The 24,040-nt window shown below is 41.9% G+C and overlaps 1 protein-coding gene across 4 annotated transcripts in view; it reads left to right on the forward strand.

Moving 5' to 3' along the window:
• IMPA1 (inositol monophosphatase 1) overlaps positions 1 to 23,792 on the forward strand; it is a 30,953-nt gene extending 7,161 nt beyond the window's left edge. Inside the window, exons 1-10 of one of the 4 annotated variants that reach the window (XM_061439495.1) lie at positions 1,501 to 1,516; positions 2,083 to 2,655; positions 4,341 to 4,403; positions 4,775 to 4,908; positions 6,649 to 6,753; positions 7,995 to 8,040; positions 10,189 to 10,297; positions 13,576 to 13,684; positions 20,904 to 21,055; positions 22,224 to 23,792. In XM_061439495.1, coding sequence (XP_061295479.1) covers positions 4,341 to 4,403; positions 4,775 to 4,908; positions 6,649 to 6,753; positions 7,995 to 8,040; positions 10,189 to 10,297; positions 13,576 to 13,684; positions 20,904 to 21,055; positions 22,224 to 22,339 — 834 coding nt within the window. In that variant the 5' untranslated portion in view covers positions 1,501 to 1,516; positions 2,083 to 2,655 and the 3' untranslated portion in view covers positions 22,340 to 23,792. Of the gene's footprint in view, positions 1 to 1,401; positions 1,517 to 2,082; positions 2,656 to 4,340; positions 4,404 to 4,774; positions 4,909 to 6,648; positions 6,754 to 7,994; positions 8,041 to 10,188; positions 10,298 to 13,575; positions 13,685 to 20,903; positions 21,056 to 22,223 lie in introns of those variants that run through there. The other 3 variants (XM_061439493.1, XM_061439496.1, XM_061439497.1) reach the window with 3 other exon arrangements.
• The last annotated feature ends 248 nt before the right edge of the window (positions 23,793 to 24,040 follow it).

The following is a 24,040-nucleotide window of genomic DNA, read 5'->3' on the forward strand; positions in this document are numbered from 1 at the left end:
GTATATCTCCAGTAATAAACTGTTTTCTGAGAAAACCCCCCAATTTAAATTCTTCTAGGTAGTTAAGGGAGGGACAGTAATTTCTCTTGCATTCACCAGGTCTCAGTTGCCTTTAGCTCAAAATAATCCTTTTGCACAAGTGGAACATTTGCAAGAGGCTCCTTTTGAACCCCTATAACATGCAAACATATAGTGTAGGTTTACACAGCATCGGTTCAGTTCAGTCACTCAGTCATGTCCGACTCTTTGTGATCCCATGGACTGCAGCACGCCAGGCTTCCCTGTCCATCACCAACTCGCAGAGCTTACTCAAACTCCTGTCCATTGAGTTGGTGATGCCATCCAACCGTCTCATCCTTTGTCATCCCCTTCTCTCGCCTTCAATCCTTCCCAGCATCAGGGTCTTTTCCAGTGAGTCAGTTCTTCGCATCAGGTGGCCAATGTATTGGAGCTTCAGCATCAGTCCTTCTAATGAATATTCAGGACTGATTTCCTTTAGGATTGACTGGTTATCTCCTTGCGGTCCAAGGGACTCTCAATAGTCTCCAACACCACAGTTCAAAAGTATCAGTTCTTTGGGGCTCAGCTTTCTTTATAGTCCAATTCTCACATCCATACATGACTACTGGAAAAACCATAGCCTTGACTAGATGGACCTTTGTCGGCAAAGTGATGTCTCTGCTTTTAAATATGCTGTCCAGATTGGTCATAGCTTTTCTTCCAAGGAGCAAGCGTCTTTTAATTTCATGGCTGCAGTCACCATCTGCAGTGATTTTGGAGCCCAGAAGCATAAAGTCTCTCACTGTTTCCACTGTCCCCCCATCTATTTGCCATGAAGTGATGGGACCAGATGCCGTGATCTCCTTTCTGAATGTTGAGTTCTAGGCCAACGTTCTCACTCTCTCACTCGCACTCAGATGCTGCTGCCGCCAAGCCGCTTCACTAGCGTTGGACTCTGCGACCCCATGGGCTGCAGCCTACCAGGCTCCTCGGTCCGTGGGATTTTCCAGGCAAGAGTACTGGAGTGGGGTGCCACTGCCTTCATGCAACACAGATTTAACAAATGAAAGTTGAAAAGCTAGAGACATACCTCCAGTTTGTGTTTTGTCAAAAGAGTAGTATGGAGTAAAAGGGAGAAAGAAATGGAAATAGGAAAACTGGAAGGAATGAAAAACGCGAGAGATGGCAAAATAGAGGAGAGGAATTTTCTTTTAATTACAGACAAATGTATGGGCAGGAGAAAGAAGCACAGATGAAAGAGAAGGTGCAGACCCGGAAGGCCTAGGCAGGGCGGGGCGGCTCCGGCAGACGTGAGCCGCGGCGCTGGGGGCTGGGGGCTGGGGGCTGGGCGCAGGGGTGAGCGGTGTGGGCGGGGCATGTGCAGGCCCCGCCCATGGGCGGGCGCGGGCCTTCCTGTCGGGTGGACGCGCTCGCTCCCCTCCCGCTGCCCTCGCTGCGGAAGCGCCGCGCGTCTGACAGGCTGGTGCGCCCGCGGCCGCGCGCCCGCCGCCCTGAGGTGAGCCCGGTCTCCCAGCTGCACTTGGGCGGGCGTGGGGTCGGCTGGCGCCTGCGGCCCCGCACAGCGGGTCGGGGGGGTGGGCTCGGCCGGGGCCACCTGGCGCGGAGGCCTCGGTCGAGCGGTTGAGGGCCCGGGACGGCCCCCGCACCGCGGGGCCTCTGAGCGGCGGGTGCGGGGTGACCCACTGGCTCTCGTCCCGCCGGTCCCGGAGGCCCGGTCCGTGTCCGGGGCGGGTGGTCCCCTCCAACCCCCGACCGCGTGTCGCGCTTCCGCGGACGGGCGGCAGGAGGCGGCGAGCGGGGCAGAGACATCCACCGCGCCTCAGGGGTTCGTCTCCGAGCAGGCGAAGGCGGCGAAGGTGCTGCCTTTGGGCTTGTTGTAAGACCGGTTGAAGGCGGAGGCGCGCACACAGCCGAGCACAGTGTGGGGAAGGCCCCCGAGTGCGCCAGGGGTGACGGACGGCGGCCCGTGGGCTTCCAGGCGGGGCGGCCTCCTCAGGGTGTCCGTCAGAGGCGGCGCTCAGGGGCTGCCTGCTCACGTAACTTACGTGTTTGGATCTGCAGGCCGTACCTCTCTTTTGAGGTCAGGATCGTGTGTTCAGCGGCCTGATGGACCTCGCCTTTTGGCTTCACAAAGGCTCCTCACGCTCTCCTAATTAAACTTTCGATCTCCCCACCTCCTACCCAGATCTCAGATTTGACTCTCTTCTATCGTTCCATGCTGCGGTTAATGTCACGTTATCCATTCACTTGCCTAAGTGGGAAATCTGGGCCTCGTTAAACTCTCCCCCGCCCTCAAGCCCCGTATGCACTCTATTGCCGAGTGCCCTCACCTTTTCCTCCCAGAGCCTTTTCCCTACCGTCGGTTCCTCCCTCCACCCTCCCGTCCCTTGTTCTGCAGCCCCCATGTAATGATTCCTCATGGCTCCCAAATCGAAGTCATGCCTCTAAGGGGTGATCATCATGGCATGACCCCCAGCCACATCCTTCCTCCTGTTCCTCTTAATCTCTGAGCTGTCGTGTCACTTAGGCCTTTTGGTTCCTCTTCACATACCAGGAGTCCTGCAGTTGAGTTAGTCCTTCAAATCTTGGTTGAATCGTGTTCTTAGGGAAATGACATCTGGTACCTAAGACCAGGTCAGTGTTCTCTGTTAGGTGCTTCTCATTGAATAAATACTCAATGCATAGCTCTCGAATGATTGAACAAGTACAGCCTCTGGGTGGAGAATCCCCAAAAGAAAGGGTAACTGTTGAAATGAGCCTGGAAGAATTGGTAGGAGTTACACATATCAGTGCTGTGAGAAGGGGGAGATGTGAGTGGCTTAAGCACAGTTTCCCGCTAGAAAGCAGATTCACCGTGAGAACATCCAGTTCTGTTGAAGCCTAGAAGAAGGGAATGGGAATAAGAATGAAAAGAAGAAAGAAGATCTTAGAAACAATTCTTGAACTGCTCTGAGTAACTCGAAGAGTGGCTTCCTTCTAAAATCATTTAAATGCTTATATTAAGAAACAGGCTCCCCACGTGGCTCAGTGGGAAAAGAACCTGCCCGCCAGGCAGGCGTTGCAGCAGACCCTGGATCGATCCCTGGGTCGGGAAGATCCCCTGGAGAAGGAAATGGCAACCCATTCCAGTACTCTTGCCTGGAGAACCCCATGGGCAGAGGAGCCTGGCGGGTTACAGACCATGGGGTTGCAAAGAGTCGGACACGACTGAGCACGCGTGCATATAATATATATATATTAAGAAGAAACAGCTCAAAGTATCTGTCTTTTGCCCACACCCCCATCCCCTCTCCTCCCCATTCAGATACTGTGAGCACCATGATTGGGATTTCAGACCAGTCTCCAGGGTGAAATTCTGGCAGTTATTCTCAACTGTAAAGATTACACAATTAGGGTTGCTTTATAAATGATGCCACACATTTCTGACTCTGACAGCTTAAAAGGCTTCACTGTCCTAGGTACAGATTTTAGAGTGTGGTTAAGCCTGTGGTGAGTTATTTTAGTCTTCTCTGCGAAAGTCAGTGGAAAGTTGGACAGTTCAGAAGACAAAACTGTTTTATTTTTTGTCGTCTCTGAAACCTGCAGCAATTCCTTTTTAGCTTTATACATTTTTTTAGTCCTGGAATTTTCTTCCCTCGGAATGTCACAGTGGAAAGAGCAGTGGACTTTCAATTCAGAATTGAGTTCGAATTCTGGTTGTGTCATCTGTCTATAAAACCTTGGGCAAATTAGTTATATTCACTGAGCTTTAAGTTCTTCATCTTTACAATCTCTTTAAAAATAATTTTACATGTGCAAAGCACCATACTGCCTGATACTCAGTTAGTGCTTTCTCCCCCTTCCCTTTAAAACTTCTTTAATTTCCATCCATGGTCAGTTGAATCCATGGATTCCAAAACTGCAGATACTGAGGGCTGACTGTTCCCTGTATTTTTCTAATTTTTACTTTATTCTTAAACCCAAATATGCATCTATCTTTTAGAATATTTCTTGTGTCATTTCTTCTCTGTTCCTCAAATGATTGTTGTTTTTTAGTGTGATATGGTATGGGCCCTTTGAGAAACACTTTCATAGAGTACTTTTTGTTATGAAAATGTTTCTACAATAGAAGTGAATGAAGCTAGGTTAAAAATGTTTCTTAATGGACCTGTGAATGAATATTGAAAAAAAAAATGAAATCTAGAATCAGGAAGGAGGGTGAATCCTGAATGGAAGTATTTTGCAAATTGAGATGTTTTTGTGAACAAACTTCTGTAATTAAGACTTTGTAAGCAATTTGTAACTGCTTTGTCTTTGTATGTGTTCAATCTGTTGAGAAGATGGCTGATCCTTGGCAGGAATGCATGGATTATGCAGTAACCCTGGCAGGACAAGCTGGAGAGGTACGAACTGAAATCTCAGCCACGATGTGATGGATGTGGGCAGTATGTGGTTGTCTTCTTAAACAAAACATGTATTTTTATTGACTGGATTTGTTTTCAATTTACTTAATGGGTGAATACTTCCATTTTATGTCATTAAACATTTTGTAATAACGGTTGTGTATCTAAAATGGCTGTAAGATTCTATGGTTTTATACGTAGAAAGTCGTAACCACTAAGGGTTTATTTTATATACATTGTGGTAAGAAATATTTAAGAATACCATTCCAGACAGATTGATTGTTTCAAATCATTTCTATTATTCATCTTTTAATTCGATTTAAAATGACTTATATGCTTTTCTTATTTGCTTACCAAAAAAATCTTTTTAGGTGGTTCGTGAAGCGCTCAAGAATGAAATGAATATTATGGTTAAAAGTTCTCCGGCTGATTTGGTAACTGCTACTGACCAAAAAGTTGAAAAAATGCTTATCACATCCATAAAGGAAAAGTATCCATCTCACAGGTATTGCTTATGTCAGTTTCGTGTGATAAAAATGAAATCTAGGTTGGTCTCCAAGATTTTGACTTTAGACTCAGAAATTGACTGCGCTTAATTTAAGCTGAACTGGAATTTATTTGGAGGGTGTCAGAATCCCTGAGAGTAGGACTGAGCAACCAGCGAGGAAGGCAGAGCTGGTTAGGGTTGGGTTAGGGTTGGGTCAGGGTTAGGCACCATCATTCAGAAGCTGCTGGTAGCCTCACTCCTGACTGTTCTCTTTGGATGTCTTACCCCATTAGCTCAAGGTTACAAATCGTGGGCAAAAACATCCCTTGCTGAACTTAGGGGTTTTTTCCCCTAAGCTCAAACTTCCAGGGAGCAGTGAACAGGGGATATTTGGATTCCTTTATAGAAAGAGGAGTGTTGGATGCTGGGAAGTTAATGTGACAAATGTCTGTCATAGAGAAGATTTGAAAGTTCAGTTTTAGTCTCTACATTGCAAACATTTTTAGGTGCTAAAGGGGTGGTAGCTTTGAGTTTGAGAGAAAATACTAAAATCTGTCTCTCTTACGGGCATAGAAATACAACTGAAATATTGTCATCATTTTAAAGTTTTAACATTGTCATTCACCAGTTCTTCTTGATCATGCCATCAGCCTTTCCTGGTATTTCAGCTACTGAGGAGAAAAAAATATTATTTAAAGCTGCATATGCTCTCTCTCAGTAAAAAGGTTTATAGCTAAGAGAAAAAGACATAAAAGAAATTCATGGTAATGATTATTAGGACTTTTCAGTTTTGAATAAAGGACATAAATAACAAAGAAAGTAGGAAAGGAAAGAAGAAATCCTATGAATTCAGATACCATTTACAGAGTTTGCCTGACATTTACTGCACAGTATGTTTTAGGAATGCATATTGATACAGTAATTTTGGTGGGTGATTTTCTTTCTCTTTAACTTATTTCATGTTCTCTGTATTATCTATTGCTGCATAGCAAGTTACTCTTGAAAAACTTAACAGCTCTAGATAACATAGAGTTTTCTAGGATCAGGAATATGGGAGTAGCTGGAGTGCGTGGTTCTGGCAAGGGTCTCGTAGAGTCACAGTCGCACTGTGGGTCTTCTCAAGGCTCAGCCGGGGATGAAGGGCCCGTTCGCTTGTGGCTATTGGTGGCCTCGGTTCCTCGTGGCTTGCCCGCTGGCAGCTTCCTCCAGTTTCCTCACCACGCGGGCCCCTCCACAGAGCGGCTCACGGTGTGGTGAGCGGCTTCGCCTAGGGAGCAGAGGGGAGGGGAAGGGGGCAGAAATAGAGTGAATAAGACGAAACCTCAGTGTCGTTCTGTCAAAGAGTTTTCAGAATTGCATGTTGTCACGTACACTTTGTTCTTTTGGCTAGAAATGAGTCTCTAAGTCCAAATCCACACTCAAGGCAGGGACATTAAGCTCTACCTCTTGAAGACAGGGTTATGAGAGAATTGGTAGACTTAAACCTCCACATTTCCTTAGTAAGTTATCATCTGCAATAAAAGCCTTTTTCAGCGTGTCTCTTCTTATCTTGGTAATACATTTGAGAATTTTGAATTCTGTCATCTTTCACATGACTTGTTCTGGGGGAAATAAAATTTTCTCACTTTGATCTGTCTGAAGGAAAAACAATAGAAAAGTGTAGTTGTGTAGACTTTTGTTATGTTTTATAGTAGACTAAAGGTTTGAAAATTGTTGAAAACAGTTGAAAGATTCAGAATTTGTCATATTTGCTTTTAGTTTCATTGGTGAGGAATCTGTGGCAGCTGGGGAAAAAAGTATCTTAACCGACAACCCTACATGGATCATTGACCCTATTGATGGAACAACTAACTTTGTACATGGGTATGTTTTTAAAATTTTAATATTGTAATTACTGTTTGTATATTAACTGAATGGACTGTTCAATATAGTTTTCATAATCACATATACTTTAGAGAATTCTGTGATTGTAAAATATGTTATGCATAATTTTCATCAGCTGTGGATGAGGTAATGAACGATTAATGTTATAGACATGTGCAGTCAAGTGCCCTGTTCACCGTTCTTTTTCTCATTGTTGAAACCACATAAAAATGTACGCAAGCAACATTGCTGCTTTGAAATCAATTAAGGAACTGACTAACTCAGTACTAGTGTATGCCTTTATAGAATGCATTTAATCCAGGAGAAAAAACTGTTAAAAAGAACATGGGTTTAGAATGTGTGACTTTGTGACCTTGGGCAAGTTACTTAATCTTTTTAAGCCACAGTTTTATTTTTTTCATTCTCTAAAATGGGCACACTGATGGTACCTGCCTCATAGGATTGTTGATGGGACCTAATGAGTTGTACATTTATATAAAAACTTAATATAGTGCCTGGCACAAAGTAAGTATGTAATTCAGTATATGCTGAGAAGAATATGTTAAAAAATATATATATATATATATACACACAAACACAGATTAAGTATGTAAGTCCAGATATATAGAAGAAAGCCTGATGGAATTAAGAGTTTCAACAAGTAGCCGAGTTTGGTGGGATGACACATAATTGTTATATTTGAAGTTGCCGTACGTGGCTGTACGTATCTTTACAAATAGAACTGTTAAAGCCATAAAGCTAAGAGGTAGGATCTATGTATGATGGAATGTTAGTGCAGAAAGATGCTCATGATGTGAGGTAACATACAGAAGATTATAGTACGGTGGATAGTATGATCCCATTTTTGTTGACATTTAAGCTATATTCATGGAACTTGGCATTCCAAAAGTATAGAAAGGCATGCGGTGCCAAGTGGCCTTGCCACTTCCGACCCCAGCTTCTCAGAGCCCATCTCTGGAGGCAGCTGTTGTTATCAGTTTCTTGTGAATCCTTTCAGAGATGTCTCGTGCCTGGAGGAGCGTTATGCATGTATGCATCTGTGTATTCTGCCCCCCAACCCCCAACCCCTGCATTCACACAGAGAACTGCATGTTGTATACACAGTTCTGGGGAGGGATGAGACTCTTCACAGGGAAAAATTGTAAGCAGTTATATTATGAAAACAAGTTTGTTGAAAATAAGTTCTATCTTGGTAAATTTGTGTATTTTTTTTTTTAAAGATTTCCTTTTGTAGCTGTTTCAATTGGCTTTGTGGTAAATAAAAAGGTATGTTGTTTAAATTTATGGTTGGTAGAATGCCTTGCTCTCATTTTCTGAGAAAGAGTAAACGAGTCTCTGTAATAAATTTAGGTTTGTCTCTATTCAATATATGTAGCTGCATTATTTTGGAATAAAATACAGACCTGCTAAACTTATGATACTTTTTTCCAGTGAAGAAAATACAATGTCTTCCGAGAAGATTTTACAAGGAAAAAATATGCACAAGTAACTGAAATACGATTCAGTATTTAATCACCATTATATATGTGAATATGATAGGAATTGATGTAGGATCTGAATGTGTAATGAAGAGTTGGGTGCTGAGCTAGGAATGCTTTAGTAGACATTTTAGTGAAGGGAAAGACCAGGAAGTGGTAGGGCCAAGTATGATGAGAAAATACAGAGTATATTCAGTAACCTAAATACTTGCTATATCTAAAGCCCAGTAGAGTACACTCTACACCTGTTGCATTTCCATGCTATTTGAGTATTTGATTAATAAAGAAAAAATGAATGATGTTTACTAATACCTTACGTAACTGTCTTCAAGGAGCTTGCGATATATTTGATCAACATGTACACAAAAGAGTTAAGAAAACCCTGAAAATAAAAACATAAATTAGTGCAAATGAAATCTTAGGCACAGGATTGTATTAATCAGTGAGAACTTTCAAAAGGAGATAAGTGAGCATTTCTCTTACCATCAGTTCTGGGCTGTTGAATTCCCAGTTCAGTGCAAATGTTAGATGTCGAACTATGAAAAAAATTTTTAAAAAGTACTCTAAGAACATGAAGAGTGTATAACTCTGCCAGCAGCGGTTTGAGGAAATCTTCATAATAAATAGAAGGGATCTTAGAATTTGGTCATGTGAGTTGGGTCATATTGGGAATTTTCCAGGTAAAGAAGAAAAGGAAAGCATTTTAATCAGAAAGAACAGTTTGGGGACGAGCGGGATGTGTATGGGCGACAGTGAGATGTTCATTGTGCGTGAAACTCTGGAAATGGTTGGAGCAGAACTGGTGAGGTGAGCTCGCTGTGGTCAGGCTGTGAGGCACTGTGGCCTGTCTGTGCTGGAACACTTAGTGGCTTTGAGGTGGTTGGAAATCAGGAGAGGTTTTTCAGTGCAGAGTGCCAGATAATTCCAGCAACATTAGAAGTCACACCAGAGGGGTGGGCAGTTCTGAGCTGAGATGGAGGTGATGATAATAACTGAAGAAATGGCCAAAATCAGGAAGTGTTTTCAAGATAAAATTGACTCATGGGGAAGGACTGAGGCTGCGTGATCAGGTAGCAAGTGAGTGTGGCCTCTTTGGCTGAAGTTCTGCATGCCTAGGTTCCGAAGCACAGTCCTAACCTGTGTTGATGGGGTTGGTAGGAGCCACACACAGAGGGACCAGAAAGAAAAACCTGTCAGAATCGAGAGAGCTAAAAGGGAATTGGAAGAAAAGGAAAAGTGAAAACCCCTGAGACACACAACTGTTGGGGGTTAGGCAGAGAAGAAAGTCAGAAAAAAAAAGTGACCCTAAGAGAGATCGGAGGTAGGAGGGCACCACCAGGAGCACAGAGTACGGGCTTAACTGTTGGTGGTCCGCAGCCTCCAGGTCTGCAGAGAAGACATTTGGTCCGTAAGAGTCCATTCGTGATCTCTTTGCAGGGAGTTTCAAGAGATGCATGGTCAGAGCAGAAGCCAGATTGTAATGTAGAAAGAGAATGAGAGACGCAAAGTCTCGACCACTCTGTGGCAATGAGGAGAAATGGAGAAGGTAATGAAGGCTTGGTGAGGGAGGGCCACTGTGGCGAGAAAGTATCAGAACCAAAGCCCAAGAGGCAGGGAGCTGTTGATGGAGCAGTGTTTCAGAGAAGGATTCACCTTAGAAAACAGGGAAGATTGCCTTCATCTGAGGTGGGAAGGAAAGAGGTCAAAACGTATGCCCCGAGTTTGGAAACTGATGGGAGGAGAGTCAGACCTGATGAGCTCTTCCTCGACTCGGTTGGGAATTAGCATTTTACATAGTCCACGGTCTAACCATGGTCTAACCGTATGTTAAAAACATTAACATACCACATATTCTTGCTGCTTTCTTAGAAAAAGTATTGATTGAATGAAGACAAATACTCAGGTTTGGTAAAGAAAGCTTGTGTTCCTTCTACAGATGGAGTTTGGAATTGTGTACAGTTGCCTGGAGGATAAGATGTACACTGGCCGGAAAGGAAAAGGTGCCTTTTGTAATGGTCAAAAACTACAAGTTTCACACCAAGAAGGTAGGTTTACCCTCTGATTTTTGGCGTGATTCATACCATGTACTTGTACGGTAACCTTAGAGCTCTCCAAGGCTTACTGACTCATAAGTGTGTCTGTTTCTCTGTACTTTCTCATCGTGACCGCGGTTGTGGATGCGGTCGTGGAGGCTGGGGAGGCAAGGGCAGTGGAGCGGACGGTGTGTCCACGGGGCTCCGGCTCTGTCAGGGGACCTGGAGGAGCCAGAGTGCCCCCACCCTCACGGCGGTATTGGGTCACTGCTTCAGCCCCCGCGTCTCAGATTCTTTCTACAATTCCTCTGCTCTGATGCCGTTGGGACTAGTTATTAGTAAATTGAAAGAGAAAAGGCCCTTCAAGTTGGGAATCATTAAAAATGAGACATAAAGCTATTAAATATATAGGATGGTAAACAGCACCTTTCTACTGTATAGCGCAGGGAACTATATTCAGGGTCCCATGGTAAACCATGATGGAAAAGAATACGAAAAAGAATACCTAGATATGTGTGTGTATATATGTGTGTGTGTATGTGTGTGTGTGTATATATAAAGCTATAACTGAATCACTTTGGTGTACAACAGAAACTAACACAACATAGTAAATCAACCATACTTCAATACATTTTTTTATTTTTATTTATTATTTTTTTTAATTTTAAACATTCATATCTTATTCATTTCTAAATGTCAAGAGTTATCAGTAGGACTTGAAAACACTTTAAAAACAAGTCCTTGGTCACCTCCAAATTATTCTTGGTGACCTTAACATCCCTCTGGCCATAGTCTTGGGATAGAGGGCATATAAAAAGTCACCATAATACATTTTTCTTAAATGAGGCATAAAACTTTTTGTAATGAGCTTAGTGATTGGCGTTTTTAAGTCTGCTTTCTCTGGGACAGCTCACTGTTTTGGAGGCACTTATCTTCCCTAAGGCAATCCCAACATTTTCCACGGTTGACACTTGCAGATCCGTTTCTTTTCTCTGTTTTTCAGATTCTTTTACGTGCAGCAAAAACTTGAGAATCCTCCTCCGCTTTTATAATATTTCTCCTCAGGCACTTAATTTGAGGGCAGATTTTGATTTTGTTTTCTTTTTATTGAACTCTAAGACCCCAGAGATTAGAAGATACATCCTAATTCTTGAGATGTTAACGTGAAAAAAATGTGCATTTTAGAACTGAAGGAATGTGGCAGCTTTCATAGAAAGAAGTCTTTCCCCTTTTCTGTTATTTATCTCACTTAAACAGGTTATGTGATTGTTAGAAGAGTTCACAGTTATAAACAAGGCTCGGAACAAGGTGGTGAGCATACATCTCAGCTGTGGGTGGAGATGAAGTGTGAGGTGTCCTAAGAGTAGCCTGTGAGCCAGGAGGGTTGAGTGTGTCGTGAGCGTTGGTCACGATGTTTCAAAGAGAAAATGGAAAATACAGGATAATTTGTCAAGTTAGTAAATGGAGGTCAGATGATTTAATTTTATTGACATATAGTTGATTTACAGTGTGTTAATTTCTGCTATACAGCAAAGTGGTTCCACTGTACATATTTGTATTGTTTTCCATATTCTTTTCCATTGTGGTTGATCACAGGATGTTGAGCGTGGCTCACTGTGCTGTACAGTAGGGCCTTGTTTATCTGTTCTATATGTAGTAGCTTGCGTTCTCCAATCCCAAACTCCCAGTCCTCCCTGCCCCACCCTTCTCCCCTTGGGCGACCCCAAAGCCTTTCTCTGTGTCTGAGCCTGCTTCTGCTTCACAGGTATATTATGTGTCATGTTTTAGACTCCACGTGTAAGCGACGCCTTACGATGTCTGTCTTTCTCTCACTTCTCTTAGTATGATAACCTCTAGGCTCATCCATGTAGCTGCAAATGGCAGTATTTTGTGGCCAAGCAGTATCCCACTGTGTATATGTACCACATCCTCTTTATCCATTCATCTGTTGATGGACATTTAGGTTGCTTCCATATCGTGGCTGTTGTAAATAGTGCTGCAGTGAATGTAGGAGTGCATGTATCTTTTCAAATTACAGTTTTGTGTGGATATATGTCCAGCTAGATCATATGGCAACTCCATTTTTAGTGTTCTGAGGAACCTCTGTACTGTTTTCCATGGTGCTTACACCTGTTTACCTTTCTACCAACAGTCAGTCAGTCTCGTCAGTCAGTTCATTCACTCAGTCGTGTGCAACTCTCTGAGACCCCATGGACTGCAGCACGCCAGGCCTCCCTGTCCATCACCAACTCCTGGAGTTCACTCAAACTCATGTCCATTGAGTCAGTGAAGCCATCCAACCATCTCATCCTTTGTCATCCCCTTCTCCTCCCGCCTTCAATCTTTCCCAGCATCAGTGTCTTTTCCAATGAGTCAGTTCTTCGCATCAGGTGGTCAAAGTATTGGAGTTTCAGCTTCAGCATCAGCCCTTCCCATGAACACCCAGGACTGATCTCCTTTAGGATGGACTGGTTGGATCTCCTTGCAGTCCAAGGGACTCTCAAGAATCTTCTCCAACACCACAGTTCAAAAGCACCAATTCTTTGGGGCTCAGCTTTCTTTTTAGTCCAACTCTCACATCCATACATGACTACTGGAAAAACCATAGCCTTGACTAGATGGACCTTTGTTGGCAAAGTGATATCTCTGCTTTTTATTATGCTATCTAGGTTTGTCATAGCTTTTCTTCCAAGGAGCAAGCATCTTTTAATTTCATGGCTGCAGTCACCATCTGCAGTGATCTTGGAGCCTAAAAAAATAAAGTCTCACAGTTTCCATTGTTTCCCTATCTATTTGCCATGAAGTGATAGGACCGGATGCTATGATCTTAATTTTTTGAATATTGAGTTTTAAGCCAACTTTTTCACTCTTCTCTTTCACTTTCATCAAGAGGCTCTTTAGTTTTTCTTCACTTAACAGTGGTATGATTTAGTTTTAATTTTTGTTTTATTTCAAATCTATATATAAATTATTTCTAAATTCTACTTTTTAAAAAATATATAAGGCATTGGTGGCTAAATGTATCATGCGTGTAGCCAAACTGGTTATATTCTGCACTTTTGGGGAGGTAGTCTAAGAAGCTAGATGCCTTTTGATGATCATAAAAATGATGATAAAATGACTAGAAGAGAAGAAAAGTTCATAAATATTTAAAGCCTTAGAAAGAAAGAAATATGATTCAACTAGGAAGAAGGATAAAATTGTCCAATTTGGTGAGCTTCAAGTGTCAAATTTTTTTATCAGGTTCTTATTGATAAACTGTAGTAATTATTTGAAACTTTTTCTTTTAGATATTACCAAATCTCTCTTGGTGACAGAGTTGGGCTCTTCCAGAACACCAGAGACTGTGAGAATTATTCTTTCTAATATAGAAAGGCTTCTTTGCCTTCCCATCCATGGGTAAGCTCTCTTCACTTTATCCCTAAAGTTGAACATTCTATTAATGCTATAGATAATTTGACATCCTAAGGAATGAATTTTTATTTAGAAATGAACTTTTAATTAATAGACATGGAGTCAGTACCATAATTCTAATTTTAAAATGTGATTTTTAAAACTTTTATTTGAAAATAATTTGAAATTTTAAAAAATTTGCAGAAATAAAAACCTATAAGAAACAGCAGTATGCAGTTAAAAACCTATAAGAAACAATTCAGCTATTGTTAACATTGTACCCATTGCTTTATCATTTCTCACTCCTTCTCTCTTTCTTTGTGTATGTGTGTGTGTTTGTGTAAATATTCTCCTTTTTTTCCCCTCAACTATTTCATGGTAAATTACTTAGTGTGTGGCTCTTTATCCCTAAATAATTCAGTTTGTTATTTCCTAAGAATAGGCATATTCTCTTCCATAACCACAGTACAACTATTGACTTCATAATTTTATCTATCCACACATACTTAGTTTTGTCAGTTGATCTAACTGTGTCGTCTATAGCATTTTTTTCCTCCAGGGCAAGATTCAGTCTAGGGTTAGCTTTACATTTGGTTGTCATGTCTATTCACTGCCTTTAATCTGGAACATTTCCGTAGCCTAAGCATTACCCACTTTCTCTGAGTTTTCAAGTTATTTGCACAAGGTACGCAGGGTAGACTCACAGTTTATTTCTGGCCTGTCTGTATCAGTAGTCTTCTTCCCCCCTTATCATTTCTTATTTTATGTTATTTCTTCTTCTTTTTTAAAAATCTTGATTAAATTACTTGGCAGTTTGTCAGTTTTTTTTTCAAAGAAAGAGCCAGGATTTTGATTATTAATCTGGTCTGCTGTCTTTATCCTCCCTGCTTTATTATTTTCATCATTGTGCTTTCTTGTCATTCATTTTGTTGTTTCCTATTTTTTTTTTCCTTTTTAAGTGGAGAATTTATTTTTATGCTTTGATTTTTATTGAGGTGAGTATTTAGGCTTGAGTTTTTATCTGATTGCTGCTTCAAATGTATCTCACAGATTCTGATGTGTTTTCATTGCAGTTATTTTTCTGGTAACTTCTGTTTGTATTTCCCTTTTTACCCAAGAGTTGTATTCTTAAACTTCCATGGGGAAGTTTAAGCTTTTTGTGCTTTCTTAGTTTTGTTTTTTAATTTATAGTTTTATTACATTGTAATAAACATATTTTATGGAGCTTTATGTTTCCTTTGTGCCCAGTATATGATCAGCTTTTGTGGAACTTCTATATGCACTGGAAAAAAGTACATTTTGTACTTTGATGTTTGGGCTTGAAATCTACTTTGACATCAGAATTGCAGTCCCTGCTCTTCTCATTGTTTCCATTTGTCTGGTTAATCTTTGTCCACCTTTATTTTTAGTGTTTTTGAAATCAGTGCATTTTAAGTGCACCTCTTGAATACAGCATAGAGTGGAGTTTTGCTCTATAATCAATTTGAAAATCTTTTCTTTTTAATAAAAAAGTTAGGCTTGTTCATTTATTTATATGACCATTTTGTTTGGTATTATCAATTTTGTATTATCTTATGCTGTAATTGTATTGTGATTTGTATATTATGTTATGTTGTATATTAAGTACTCTGTACTTATTTAGTGTATCCTCTTTTTTCTCTTTTTCTATTTATAAAAGATTCAATTTTATTCTCATGGGTTTCTTTTATATTAAAACTCTTTATAATGCCCTTAATATTCTCTTTTCTTACTTAACCGTTCTGTTAGTTCTGTAAAGACTCCAGAACTGCTTAGCTTCTGCCTGTTGCCTATATAACATTCAGTGATTTTACTCTGCTTTTCTCTTCTTCTCTCCCTCTTAATCTAGTTTTTTTTAAGTTGCATTCTTTCTAGTTTGTCGGGCATATTATTACTACGTATTGTTTCACCCATAGTCCCATGCTGTGGTCTTAGTTTTTCCTTTATAAAATGGTCACTGTCTTGTGAAGTTTTCCTGGTGTCGAAAGTTCAGAAATAATAGAAGTAAAACCATTGAATCACTGAATTCAATATTTATTGTGCACACACCAAAAAGATACTTTGCAAACCAGGAACACCCAGACCAAAACATGGGATGAGGCTCAGCCATGTGTTGTTATAAAGCAGCTTATACAGTGAGAAGGCAGTGACTACTTATTCTTCAAAACGATTGGCTATTATAGAGTTTTCTTAAATGACAGGGAATTGATTAGTGGTTAACTCATATCTACCTTGAGAAACAATTGAAGGTTTGCTTGTAATTTTCAGAAGCATAAGCAAGGGATGATCCAGGTCTAGTTACTTTTGCAAAATGTGCTAAATTAAGCTTTGTTTTCATGACTAAACTGATTTGGTCTGCTCAGGGAATTTTCAAAACTGTTTTGAAAATTCTCTGTTTTTTGCTTTGACACCTATCACCTTTGGATTGGTGAAGCTCATCCTCTAGTAGATTCCGTGGGAAGGGCACCTGTGCATGGTATGCCATGATTTCTGGCATATTCCAAACTGTTTTCCTATGGTCTTGAAACTCCAAGGGCAGCTTGGCTGAATAGAACATCCTTAGTGAAAGAAAGTATGAAGAATATTTCTTTAAAAATGCTATTTCATTGTTGCTTTGCTTTGTATGTTGTTTTTGAGAAATCTGGTGCCAGTCTGATATTATTGGCTTTTAAATTATTTCATGTTTTGTTTGGAGTCTCTGAGACATTTTTGTTTTCTTTTAATCTTTCATGGCTGACACTTTTATAAGGGTATATCTTGGAATTCTTACAGTTGCTTGTGTGGGATGGTTTTTTCCCTTTAATCGGTAGATTAATGTCTCTCTTCTTTTTTTCTGGCAAGTTTTCTTGAATTTTAAATATTAGTTCACTTATGCTGTTTTCATTTTCTTCTTCAAAGACACCAGCAGGAACATTAAACCTCCTTTGTATCTTCTCTTCTGTTACTTTCTCCCTGGCCCTTTTTACTTTCTTTTACTGTTTTTTTTTTTTCTCACTGCCCTTTTTCAAGTTTTCATTTGCATCTGTTCTCTTTAAGGGTACCTTGTGATTCAGTCTTAATTTCTAATAAAGTTTTGTCTTTTTTTATTCCCCTTCATTTCTGAGTTCTATTATCTCTTGTATTATTTTATCCTTCTTTTATTTCGTTCACTTCTGGGCTTACTTTTCCTTTTGCAGAGCAACCTTATCAGACAGAAAAAACCCAACACTTAATTACTGATGATGTTTGATGTTCACTGTAGCTACGTGCGGCCTCGTCCACTTCTTTCTGTCTCTGTTCCCTTTGTGATCTGGGTTCCTGGTTTCAGTTCTTTCTTCCGTTAGTTCTGTTCTTCTGTGTAGTTTCTGTTATGAATCTCTGTTAGGTGTAGGAGGCGGGGATTGGCATGTCATTTTCTCTTTCATTTCTCAGGATTTTTCATTTCTTTTACTTTTTAAAGACTTATTTATTTCTGGCTGTGCTGGGTCTTCGTTGCTGTGCTCAGGCTTTCTCTAGCTGTGGCGATTGGGGGCTGCTCTCCACGGTGGGCCACAGGCTCTGGGGCACACGGGCTCAGCAGCTGTGGCTCTCGGGCTCCGGGGCACACGGGCTCAGCAGTTGTGGCTCTCAAGCTCCGGGGCACACGGGCTCAGCAGTTGTGGCTCTCAGGCTTCAGCAGTTGTGGCTCTCGGGCTCTGGAACATGGGTCAGCAGTTGTGGTTTCCAGGCTTAGCTGCTCCGTGGCATGTGGGGTCTTCCCAGACCAGGGATTGAACCCGCATACCATGTATTGGCAGGTGGATTCTTTACCACTAGATAACCAGGGAAGCTCACCACCTCCTTTATTTTATGTTGAAGTATAATTGTATATTAATTGTAAGTGAGATTTATGAGGCAAAGTAAATCATTATGGATCCATTTCCTTTTTTTAATTTTTTGGGATTCATTTAATGAAATGCACTGTATTTGTTTACTTCAATGATGTTTCTTTCGTGTTGCTTTAGGGAACGATTTGATCATGACATGCTCCTCTTTTGAGGCCCTCTAATTTGCTACGCCCTCTGCTGGGCGCTTTGCTTCTGTTGTTTCTAATCATTGCAGCCATAGCCAAGTTGGTTATCCCCATTTCGATGACAAGAAGACTAAAACTTGAAGAAGAAACTTCTTTCAAAATTACAGCTTTCAAGCAGTTGAGCAGGGGAGCAAACTCAAAGCTTTGTGATTCTGAAGATAGATAGATTCTTCTTAGCGCTGCTGCTGCTGCTGCTAAGTCGCTTCAGTCGTGTCCGACTCTGTGCGACGCCATGGACTGCAGCCCACCAGGCTTCTCTGTCCATGGGATTCTCCAGGCAAGAACCATCCTAACTGTAAAGGAAGATCAGACTAACATAGGGTTCAGACAGAACACATTTGCAAAATCTAGGCCACAGCCTCAGTTGTTTGGTGATTAAGTACTATCTTTAGTAATACTTACCCATAAAAGAATATACTTACTGATCAAAAGACCTCTTGCCAGAGAGCTGTTGAGATACATCAGAAGTAGACAGAAGCATTGCCTCTAGCGCTGGTCTTCCAGCCCAGGGTTCCGTGTCTGAAGAGAATGCCAAGAGATGATTTGTAGAAGATCTTGGTATTTTCTTTCTATGATGTGAGATATGAACTATCACATATCCCCTGAGAAAGTGGGGAAAGGGCACCATTCTTGATAACTGAAAAAAGCCATAATGTTAGTTTGGGTTTATATATCTATGGACATTTTTGGAATCGCTAGTTCTTAATTTTGATATATAATAAAACTGTAGGCAGTAAAATGTATTTAAAAATCAAGGGCATCATGTAATTCTGGTCCTTTTTTGTTGTTAAATTGTTTTGGCATGAAGGATGTACTAGGCACAGTACTAGTTTATATTTATTTTTTAAATACAAAACAGATACCACATTGCTTCTTTTTTAATTTTAATTTTATTGGAGTATAGTTGATTTACAATGTTGTGTTAGTTTCAGGTGTTTAGCAAAGTGATTCAGTTACGCACACTCGTATTCGTTCTTTTTTAGGTTCCTTTCTCACATGGGTCATCCCAGAATATTGAGTAGACTTCACGGTGCTAGACAGTAGGCCCTTGTTGGTTGTCTGTCTTACGTACAGTGGCGTGTGCTCATCTCAGCCCTGATTGACCCCTCCCCCATATTTCCCCTGTAGACCGTAGGCTTGCTTTCAGTATCTGTCTGTTTCTGTTTTGTAAGTTCAATTGTCTCAATTTTTTAAAATTAGATTCCACGTATCATACAATATCACTGACATGTGGAATCCTTTTATTTCTTAAAAAATAATGAAGGGTCTCAGTGAACAGACCTGACTGCTTTATTTTCAGAGGACTTCCCTGGTGGCTTAGAGGGTGAAGCATCTGCCCACAACGCGGCAGACCTGGGTTGGGAAGATCCCCTGGAGAAGGAAATGACTGCCCACTCCAGTATTCTGGCCTGGGGAATTCCATGGAGAGTCAGACACGACTAAGTGATTTTCACTTTCACTTTCAAACAGTTAAAAAAAGAACTTTGAGTAAAAACCATTTGAAAGTAGTTAATTTATAGACATGACAATTCCTTTTTCTTAAACACTTCAGTGTGTATATTTTTGATAAAAGGGACATACGCTAAGATAACCACAACACAGTTATAAAACTCAGGAAATTAGCTTTGATACATTGTCTAATATAGTGACAATTACATTTTGAAAGAATTCTAATCCAAGGTCCAAGCCAGAATCATATGCTGCACTTTAAGTGTTATTCTCATCAAGCTTTTTTTTAAGATTTATAGAACTCGGCTGTGTTAGGTCTTGGCTGTGGCGGTGGGGGCTGCGCTCCACGGGGCTGCGGGGGTCCTCGCTGCAGGGCCTCCTCTGGTCCGGGCGCACAGCCCCTCTCATGGGTGAAGAAGCTGCAGCCCCCAGGCTCTAGAGCCCTGGCTCAGTAGTTGTGGTGCTTGGGCTTAGCTGCTCTTTGGCACATGGGGTCTCCCCGGACCAAGGATCGAACCTGTATCCCTGCATTGGCAGGCGGATTCTTTACCATTGAACCGCCAGGGAAGCCCTCATCAGGGCCTTTTAATCTAGAACCGGTGCTTAGCCTTTATCTTGTATGACCTTGACATTTTTGAAAACTGTAGGGTGCTCGCTTTACAGCACGCCTTTTGATTTGAGTCTGTTGGATTTGCTCTTGATTAGATTTGGGTTATGCGTTTTTGGCAGGAACGCAACAGAAGCACTGTTATGTCCTCCTCCTCAGTGCATTCTATCAGGAGACACGGGGGACGTTTGTTCCGTGGTGTGTGTCGCTCAGTCGTGTCCAACTCTTTGTGACCCCGTGGACTGTAGCCCACCAGGCTCCTCTGTCCATGGGATTCTCCAGGCAAGAGTACTGCAGCGAGTTGTCATGCCCTCCTCCAGGGAATCCCCCAACCCAGGGATGAACCCAGGTCTCTTGCATTGCAGGCGGATTCTTTACCACCAGGGACACCCTTTGTCCCATTACTGGATGCTAACTTTGATCACTTGGTAGTGATCTTGCCATCTTTTCCATCGTAATCATTATGTATCTTATAGGGAGATACTCTGATGTGTAAATATCAATCATTTTAGCATTTATTGATGATTCTTTCCTGCATCAGTTATTATTATAATGGCTGATAAAGTGATGTCTGTACTTACCCTAACTTGGTATATTTCCGAGGACGAGGTTCATTGAGAAGGCAGATGTGAAGCAGGCCTCGCAGGCAGGCCTCGGTGACAGCAGAGCCCAGCAGGACGGTCACCTCCTGGGCACACGCACCGACGCCCGCACTGCTGGGGGTGGCCAGGGGCACACTTGCCCTAAACTCCTACAGACTCCTTGTGTCGTGGGGCTCTCGTCCCTGGGTTTAGACCACAGTGACAAGTCATGCGTGCCATGGTGGCAGAATTAATGCATTTTCTTCAGTGTTTTTCTTCCCAAAGTATCATCATTTTAATGTTTATCTTACACATGATTGCTTTGTTAGGCTTCATTCTGTCATTTATATAGTATATCATGATAATTAGGATTTACGTATTTTGATTTTAAATTTAAGTACCACCTTTTTCTTTTTAACAGTCTGTGGATTGGTTCAAGTGATCTCAGTCACACTTGGAACTGCAGCTAAGGAGGAATGCCTTATGTGAAGAATTATTTTTCCCCGTTTTGTCTGTTAGGATCCGGGGTGTTGGAACAGCAGCTCTGAACATGTGCCTGGTGGCCGCTGGGGCTGCGGACGCGTATTATGAAATGGGGATCCACTGCTGGGATGTTGCAGGCGCCGGCATCATTGTGACTGAAGCTGGCGGAGTGCTCCTGGATGTCACAGGTAAAACTGCGGAACAGGAAGGCGTTGTTTTCTTTCCATACCTATGGGACTGTCCTCCAAATATGGCAGTTTTTTTTAGATATATCTTTTAATGTTTCCCTTTAATATTTTTTTCAATGTTTACACCTCAGCTCTTCAGGCAACACAAACCATGTAATTTTCTGCAGAATCAAAATAGCAGATATTGGGAGACAGAGGCAAAAATGAGAAGCTAATGGTAGTGTACAATTAATAATAATAAATGGCTAAGCCTCTTCAGGGCTTCCCTGGTGGCTCAGCTGGTAAAGAATCCACCTGCAATGCAGGTTCAATCCCTGGGTTGGGAGGATTCCCCTGGAGAAGGGAAAGGCTACCCACTCCAGTATTCTGGCCTGGAGAATTCCAAGGACTGTATAGTCCATGAGGTCACAAAGAGTCACACACGACTGAGCAACTTTCACTCTCACTCTCAAGCCTCTTTAACTGTGAGTACCAGGAACTCTTGAGAGGCTGTAGAAAAAGTCTAGAAAGGCACCGGATCTGAGGTCGTACCAAGATCCCTTTGAGTGGTGACCGTGGTGGCAGCTAAGTATGGGCTTCCTCCACCATCACTTTCTGCCTTGGCCCTGGGGGAGTTACATACTTTCTCTGCACTGATGATGACATGTTTAAAAGTAAAGAGTGAACCTGGGTTAAAACAGTTTACCAGCAGTCTGGGAGAAAAGCAGCAAAGAATTAAGGAGGTGGGCAGGAGAGCAGTGTGCAAATCCCTGGCCTCGGGTTTTCTGTCCAGAGGTTCCAAACATTAAAGAGGCAGTGAGAGTAACAAAAGCAGGAGCGGAGCACATCAAAGGAGAGAGAGAGATGGCGGTGCAGACCCCCACTCCCTTCATCAAAGGACAGAGAGAGAGAGATGGTGTGGTGCAGACCCACACTCCCTTCATCAAAGGAGAGAGAAAGGTGGCGTGGTGCAGACCCCCACTCCCTTCAAAACGGGTTTCTAAAAGATGCTTAGAAACTCATTATGTACTAGCGAAGCTTAAACATTGTGGTTATGACACAGTGTAGTTTTTTTTTCAAGATAATAGAAAATATTAAATGTTATGATCAACCATAGTACATACTGCTATGCTTGTTTTATAGGAATTATTTTTTACAAGATATAACCATTTTCCATATTTTATTTTAGGTGGACCATTTGATTTGATGTCACGAAGAGTAATTGCTTCAAGCAATAAAACATTAGCAGAAAGGATAGCCAAAGAAATCCAGATAATACCTCTTCAAAGAGATGATGAAGATTAACTCCGACAGCTTCACACATTCAATCACAGTTGCGTCTCTCCAGGTTTTCTAATGCACTCATGGTGTTACAAAATTCAGGACTTCTGTTTCAGTTGAATAATATGATTGGTGTGAACTGCTTTCAGCATCCATATTTAAAAACTACAACTTGTTCTGTGTTTTACTAAGAGTAGGTGTGCAAGAGTGGATGAAATAGTCCATTGTTTTAAAAATGTCTGTGTGGTAAGAATGTCCTCTGGGAAAGTACGCAGGCCGTTGGTGAGACAGGTTATCAGGTCAACTGAAATAGCCAGTTAGCAATTTAGAGTTTCTAAGTATTTATGAGCCTGTGAAATTTTGACTTACTATTTCTGTGGATATGCATTCCTAATGGGATGGTTAACTTTTTGGAAAAATTTCTTTTTTAGTTTCAAAAGCCATAGTAAATTAAATTTGTAAGAAGTGTATAATGAATACTACGAAGACCAAGATTTCTTTCTCTGCAGAAAACCTTGCTTTATTCATCAGTGTAGCACCCAGCATGGTACCTGTCAAATAGGCGATCCAAAAAGCAGCATCGGAAGAGTGATATTCTGAAGGCAGGAATGCCTAGTTGCTACAGAAAGTAATGAGCTGATCGCTCTGTGAGTTTACTTCAGGTGTGGAGTAAGAACTATCTGGTCATCCTTTCTATATTTACACTACCGTTCCTGCTCACATTTCATATTACGATGCCATTCCGGTGACTGCACCAAACAGAACTCACCTCGCCCCTCTCGGCCTGTGCTTTTAAGTGTGGAGTGGCCGCAGTTAGAGCAGAGGAGAGCCCAGCGAGCCAGAGACGCCGTCCTCGCGCCTGCGTGGGGCTGCGTGTATCGGTTTCCTCTTGCCCAGAACACGCTGTCCCCAGGCCTAGTAGCGTCCAGTGGGGCCTGCTTATTGTGGCACAGTTCTGCGGTCAGGAGTTCCGGCACCTTAGCGAGCATCCTGTCCCGATGGGCTTCCATGAGCTTGCAGTCGAGACGCTGAACGGAGCTGGAGTATCTCAGCGTCCGACGGGGGCTGAAGCTCCTCCTCAGTCTCGCTTGTGTGGCTGGTGGCGGCAGCTCCTTGCTGTCTGGCGGCCGGAGGGTTACCTTCCTCTCCATCTTCGTAGCTGAGTGTCCTCATCGCCTGGCGATGGCCTTCCCCCGGAAGTGAACCGAGAGCGGAAACAAGCAGGAAACGGCTGTGCCTCTTGTAACCTAGTCTGTGAAGTATCACCATCACTTCCATTCTTTTCTGTTCAATAGATGTGACTCTAAGTCAGCCACACTCAAAGGCTGGGGAATTCCCCGAATAGATAGCATCATTCTAGAATTCTCTCTCTTGAGCTCCAGACTCATGCTTCCAGAGGCCGAGTGAACTCTCTCTCAATGTGTTGCAGATGTCTCATACTGAACGTGTCTCCAAATAAACTCAATCCCTGCTCCCATCTGTTCCTCTGCTTACATTTTTTCTCTTAGTTAATATTTTACCCAGGCAGACAGGTGATATTTTTACCCTCCCGTGCCTCTCACCTCCTACATGCAGTTGGCCATCAGTTGTGTTCAGATGTACAAGGAAGTCTCTCTGGAATTTTTCTCCAGTTCCGCATCTCCATTGCAACACCTGGACAGTTACCTCCTGAATTATTACAGTGGTCTTGAGTCATTAGAGCCCCCTCCAGTCTCTCCTCCATGC

The sequence above is a fragment of the Bos javanicus genome, chromosome 14 (assembly GCF_032452875.1).
Source record: "Bos javanicus breed banteng chromosome 14, ARS-OSU_banteng_1.0, whole genome shotgun sequence".
Lineage (NCBI taxonomy): Eukaryota > Metazoa > Chordata > Mammalia > Artiodactyla > Bovidae > Bos > Bos javanicus.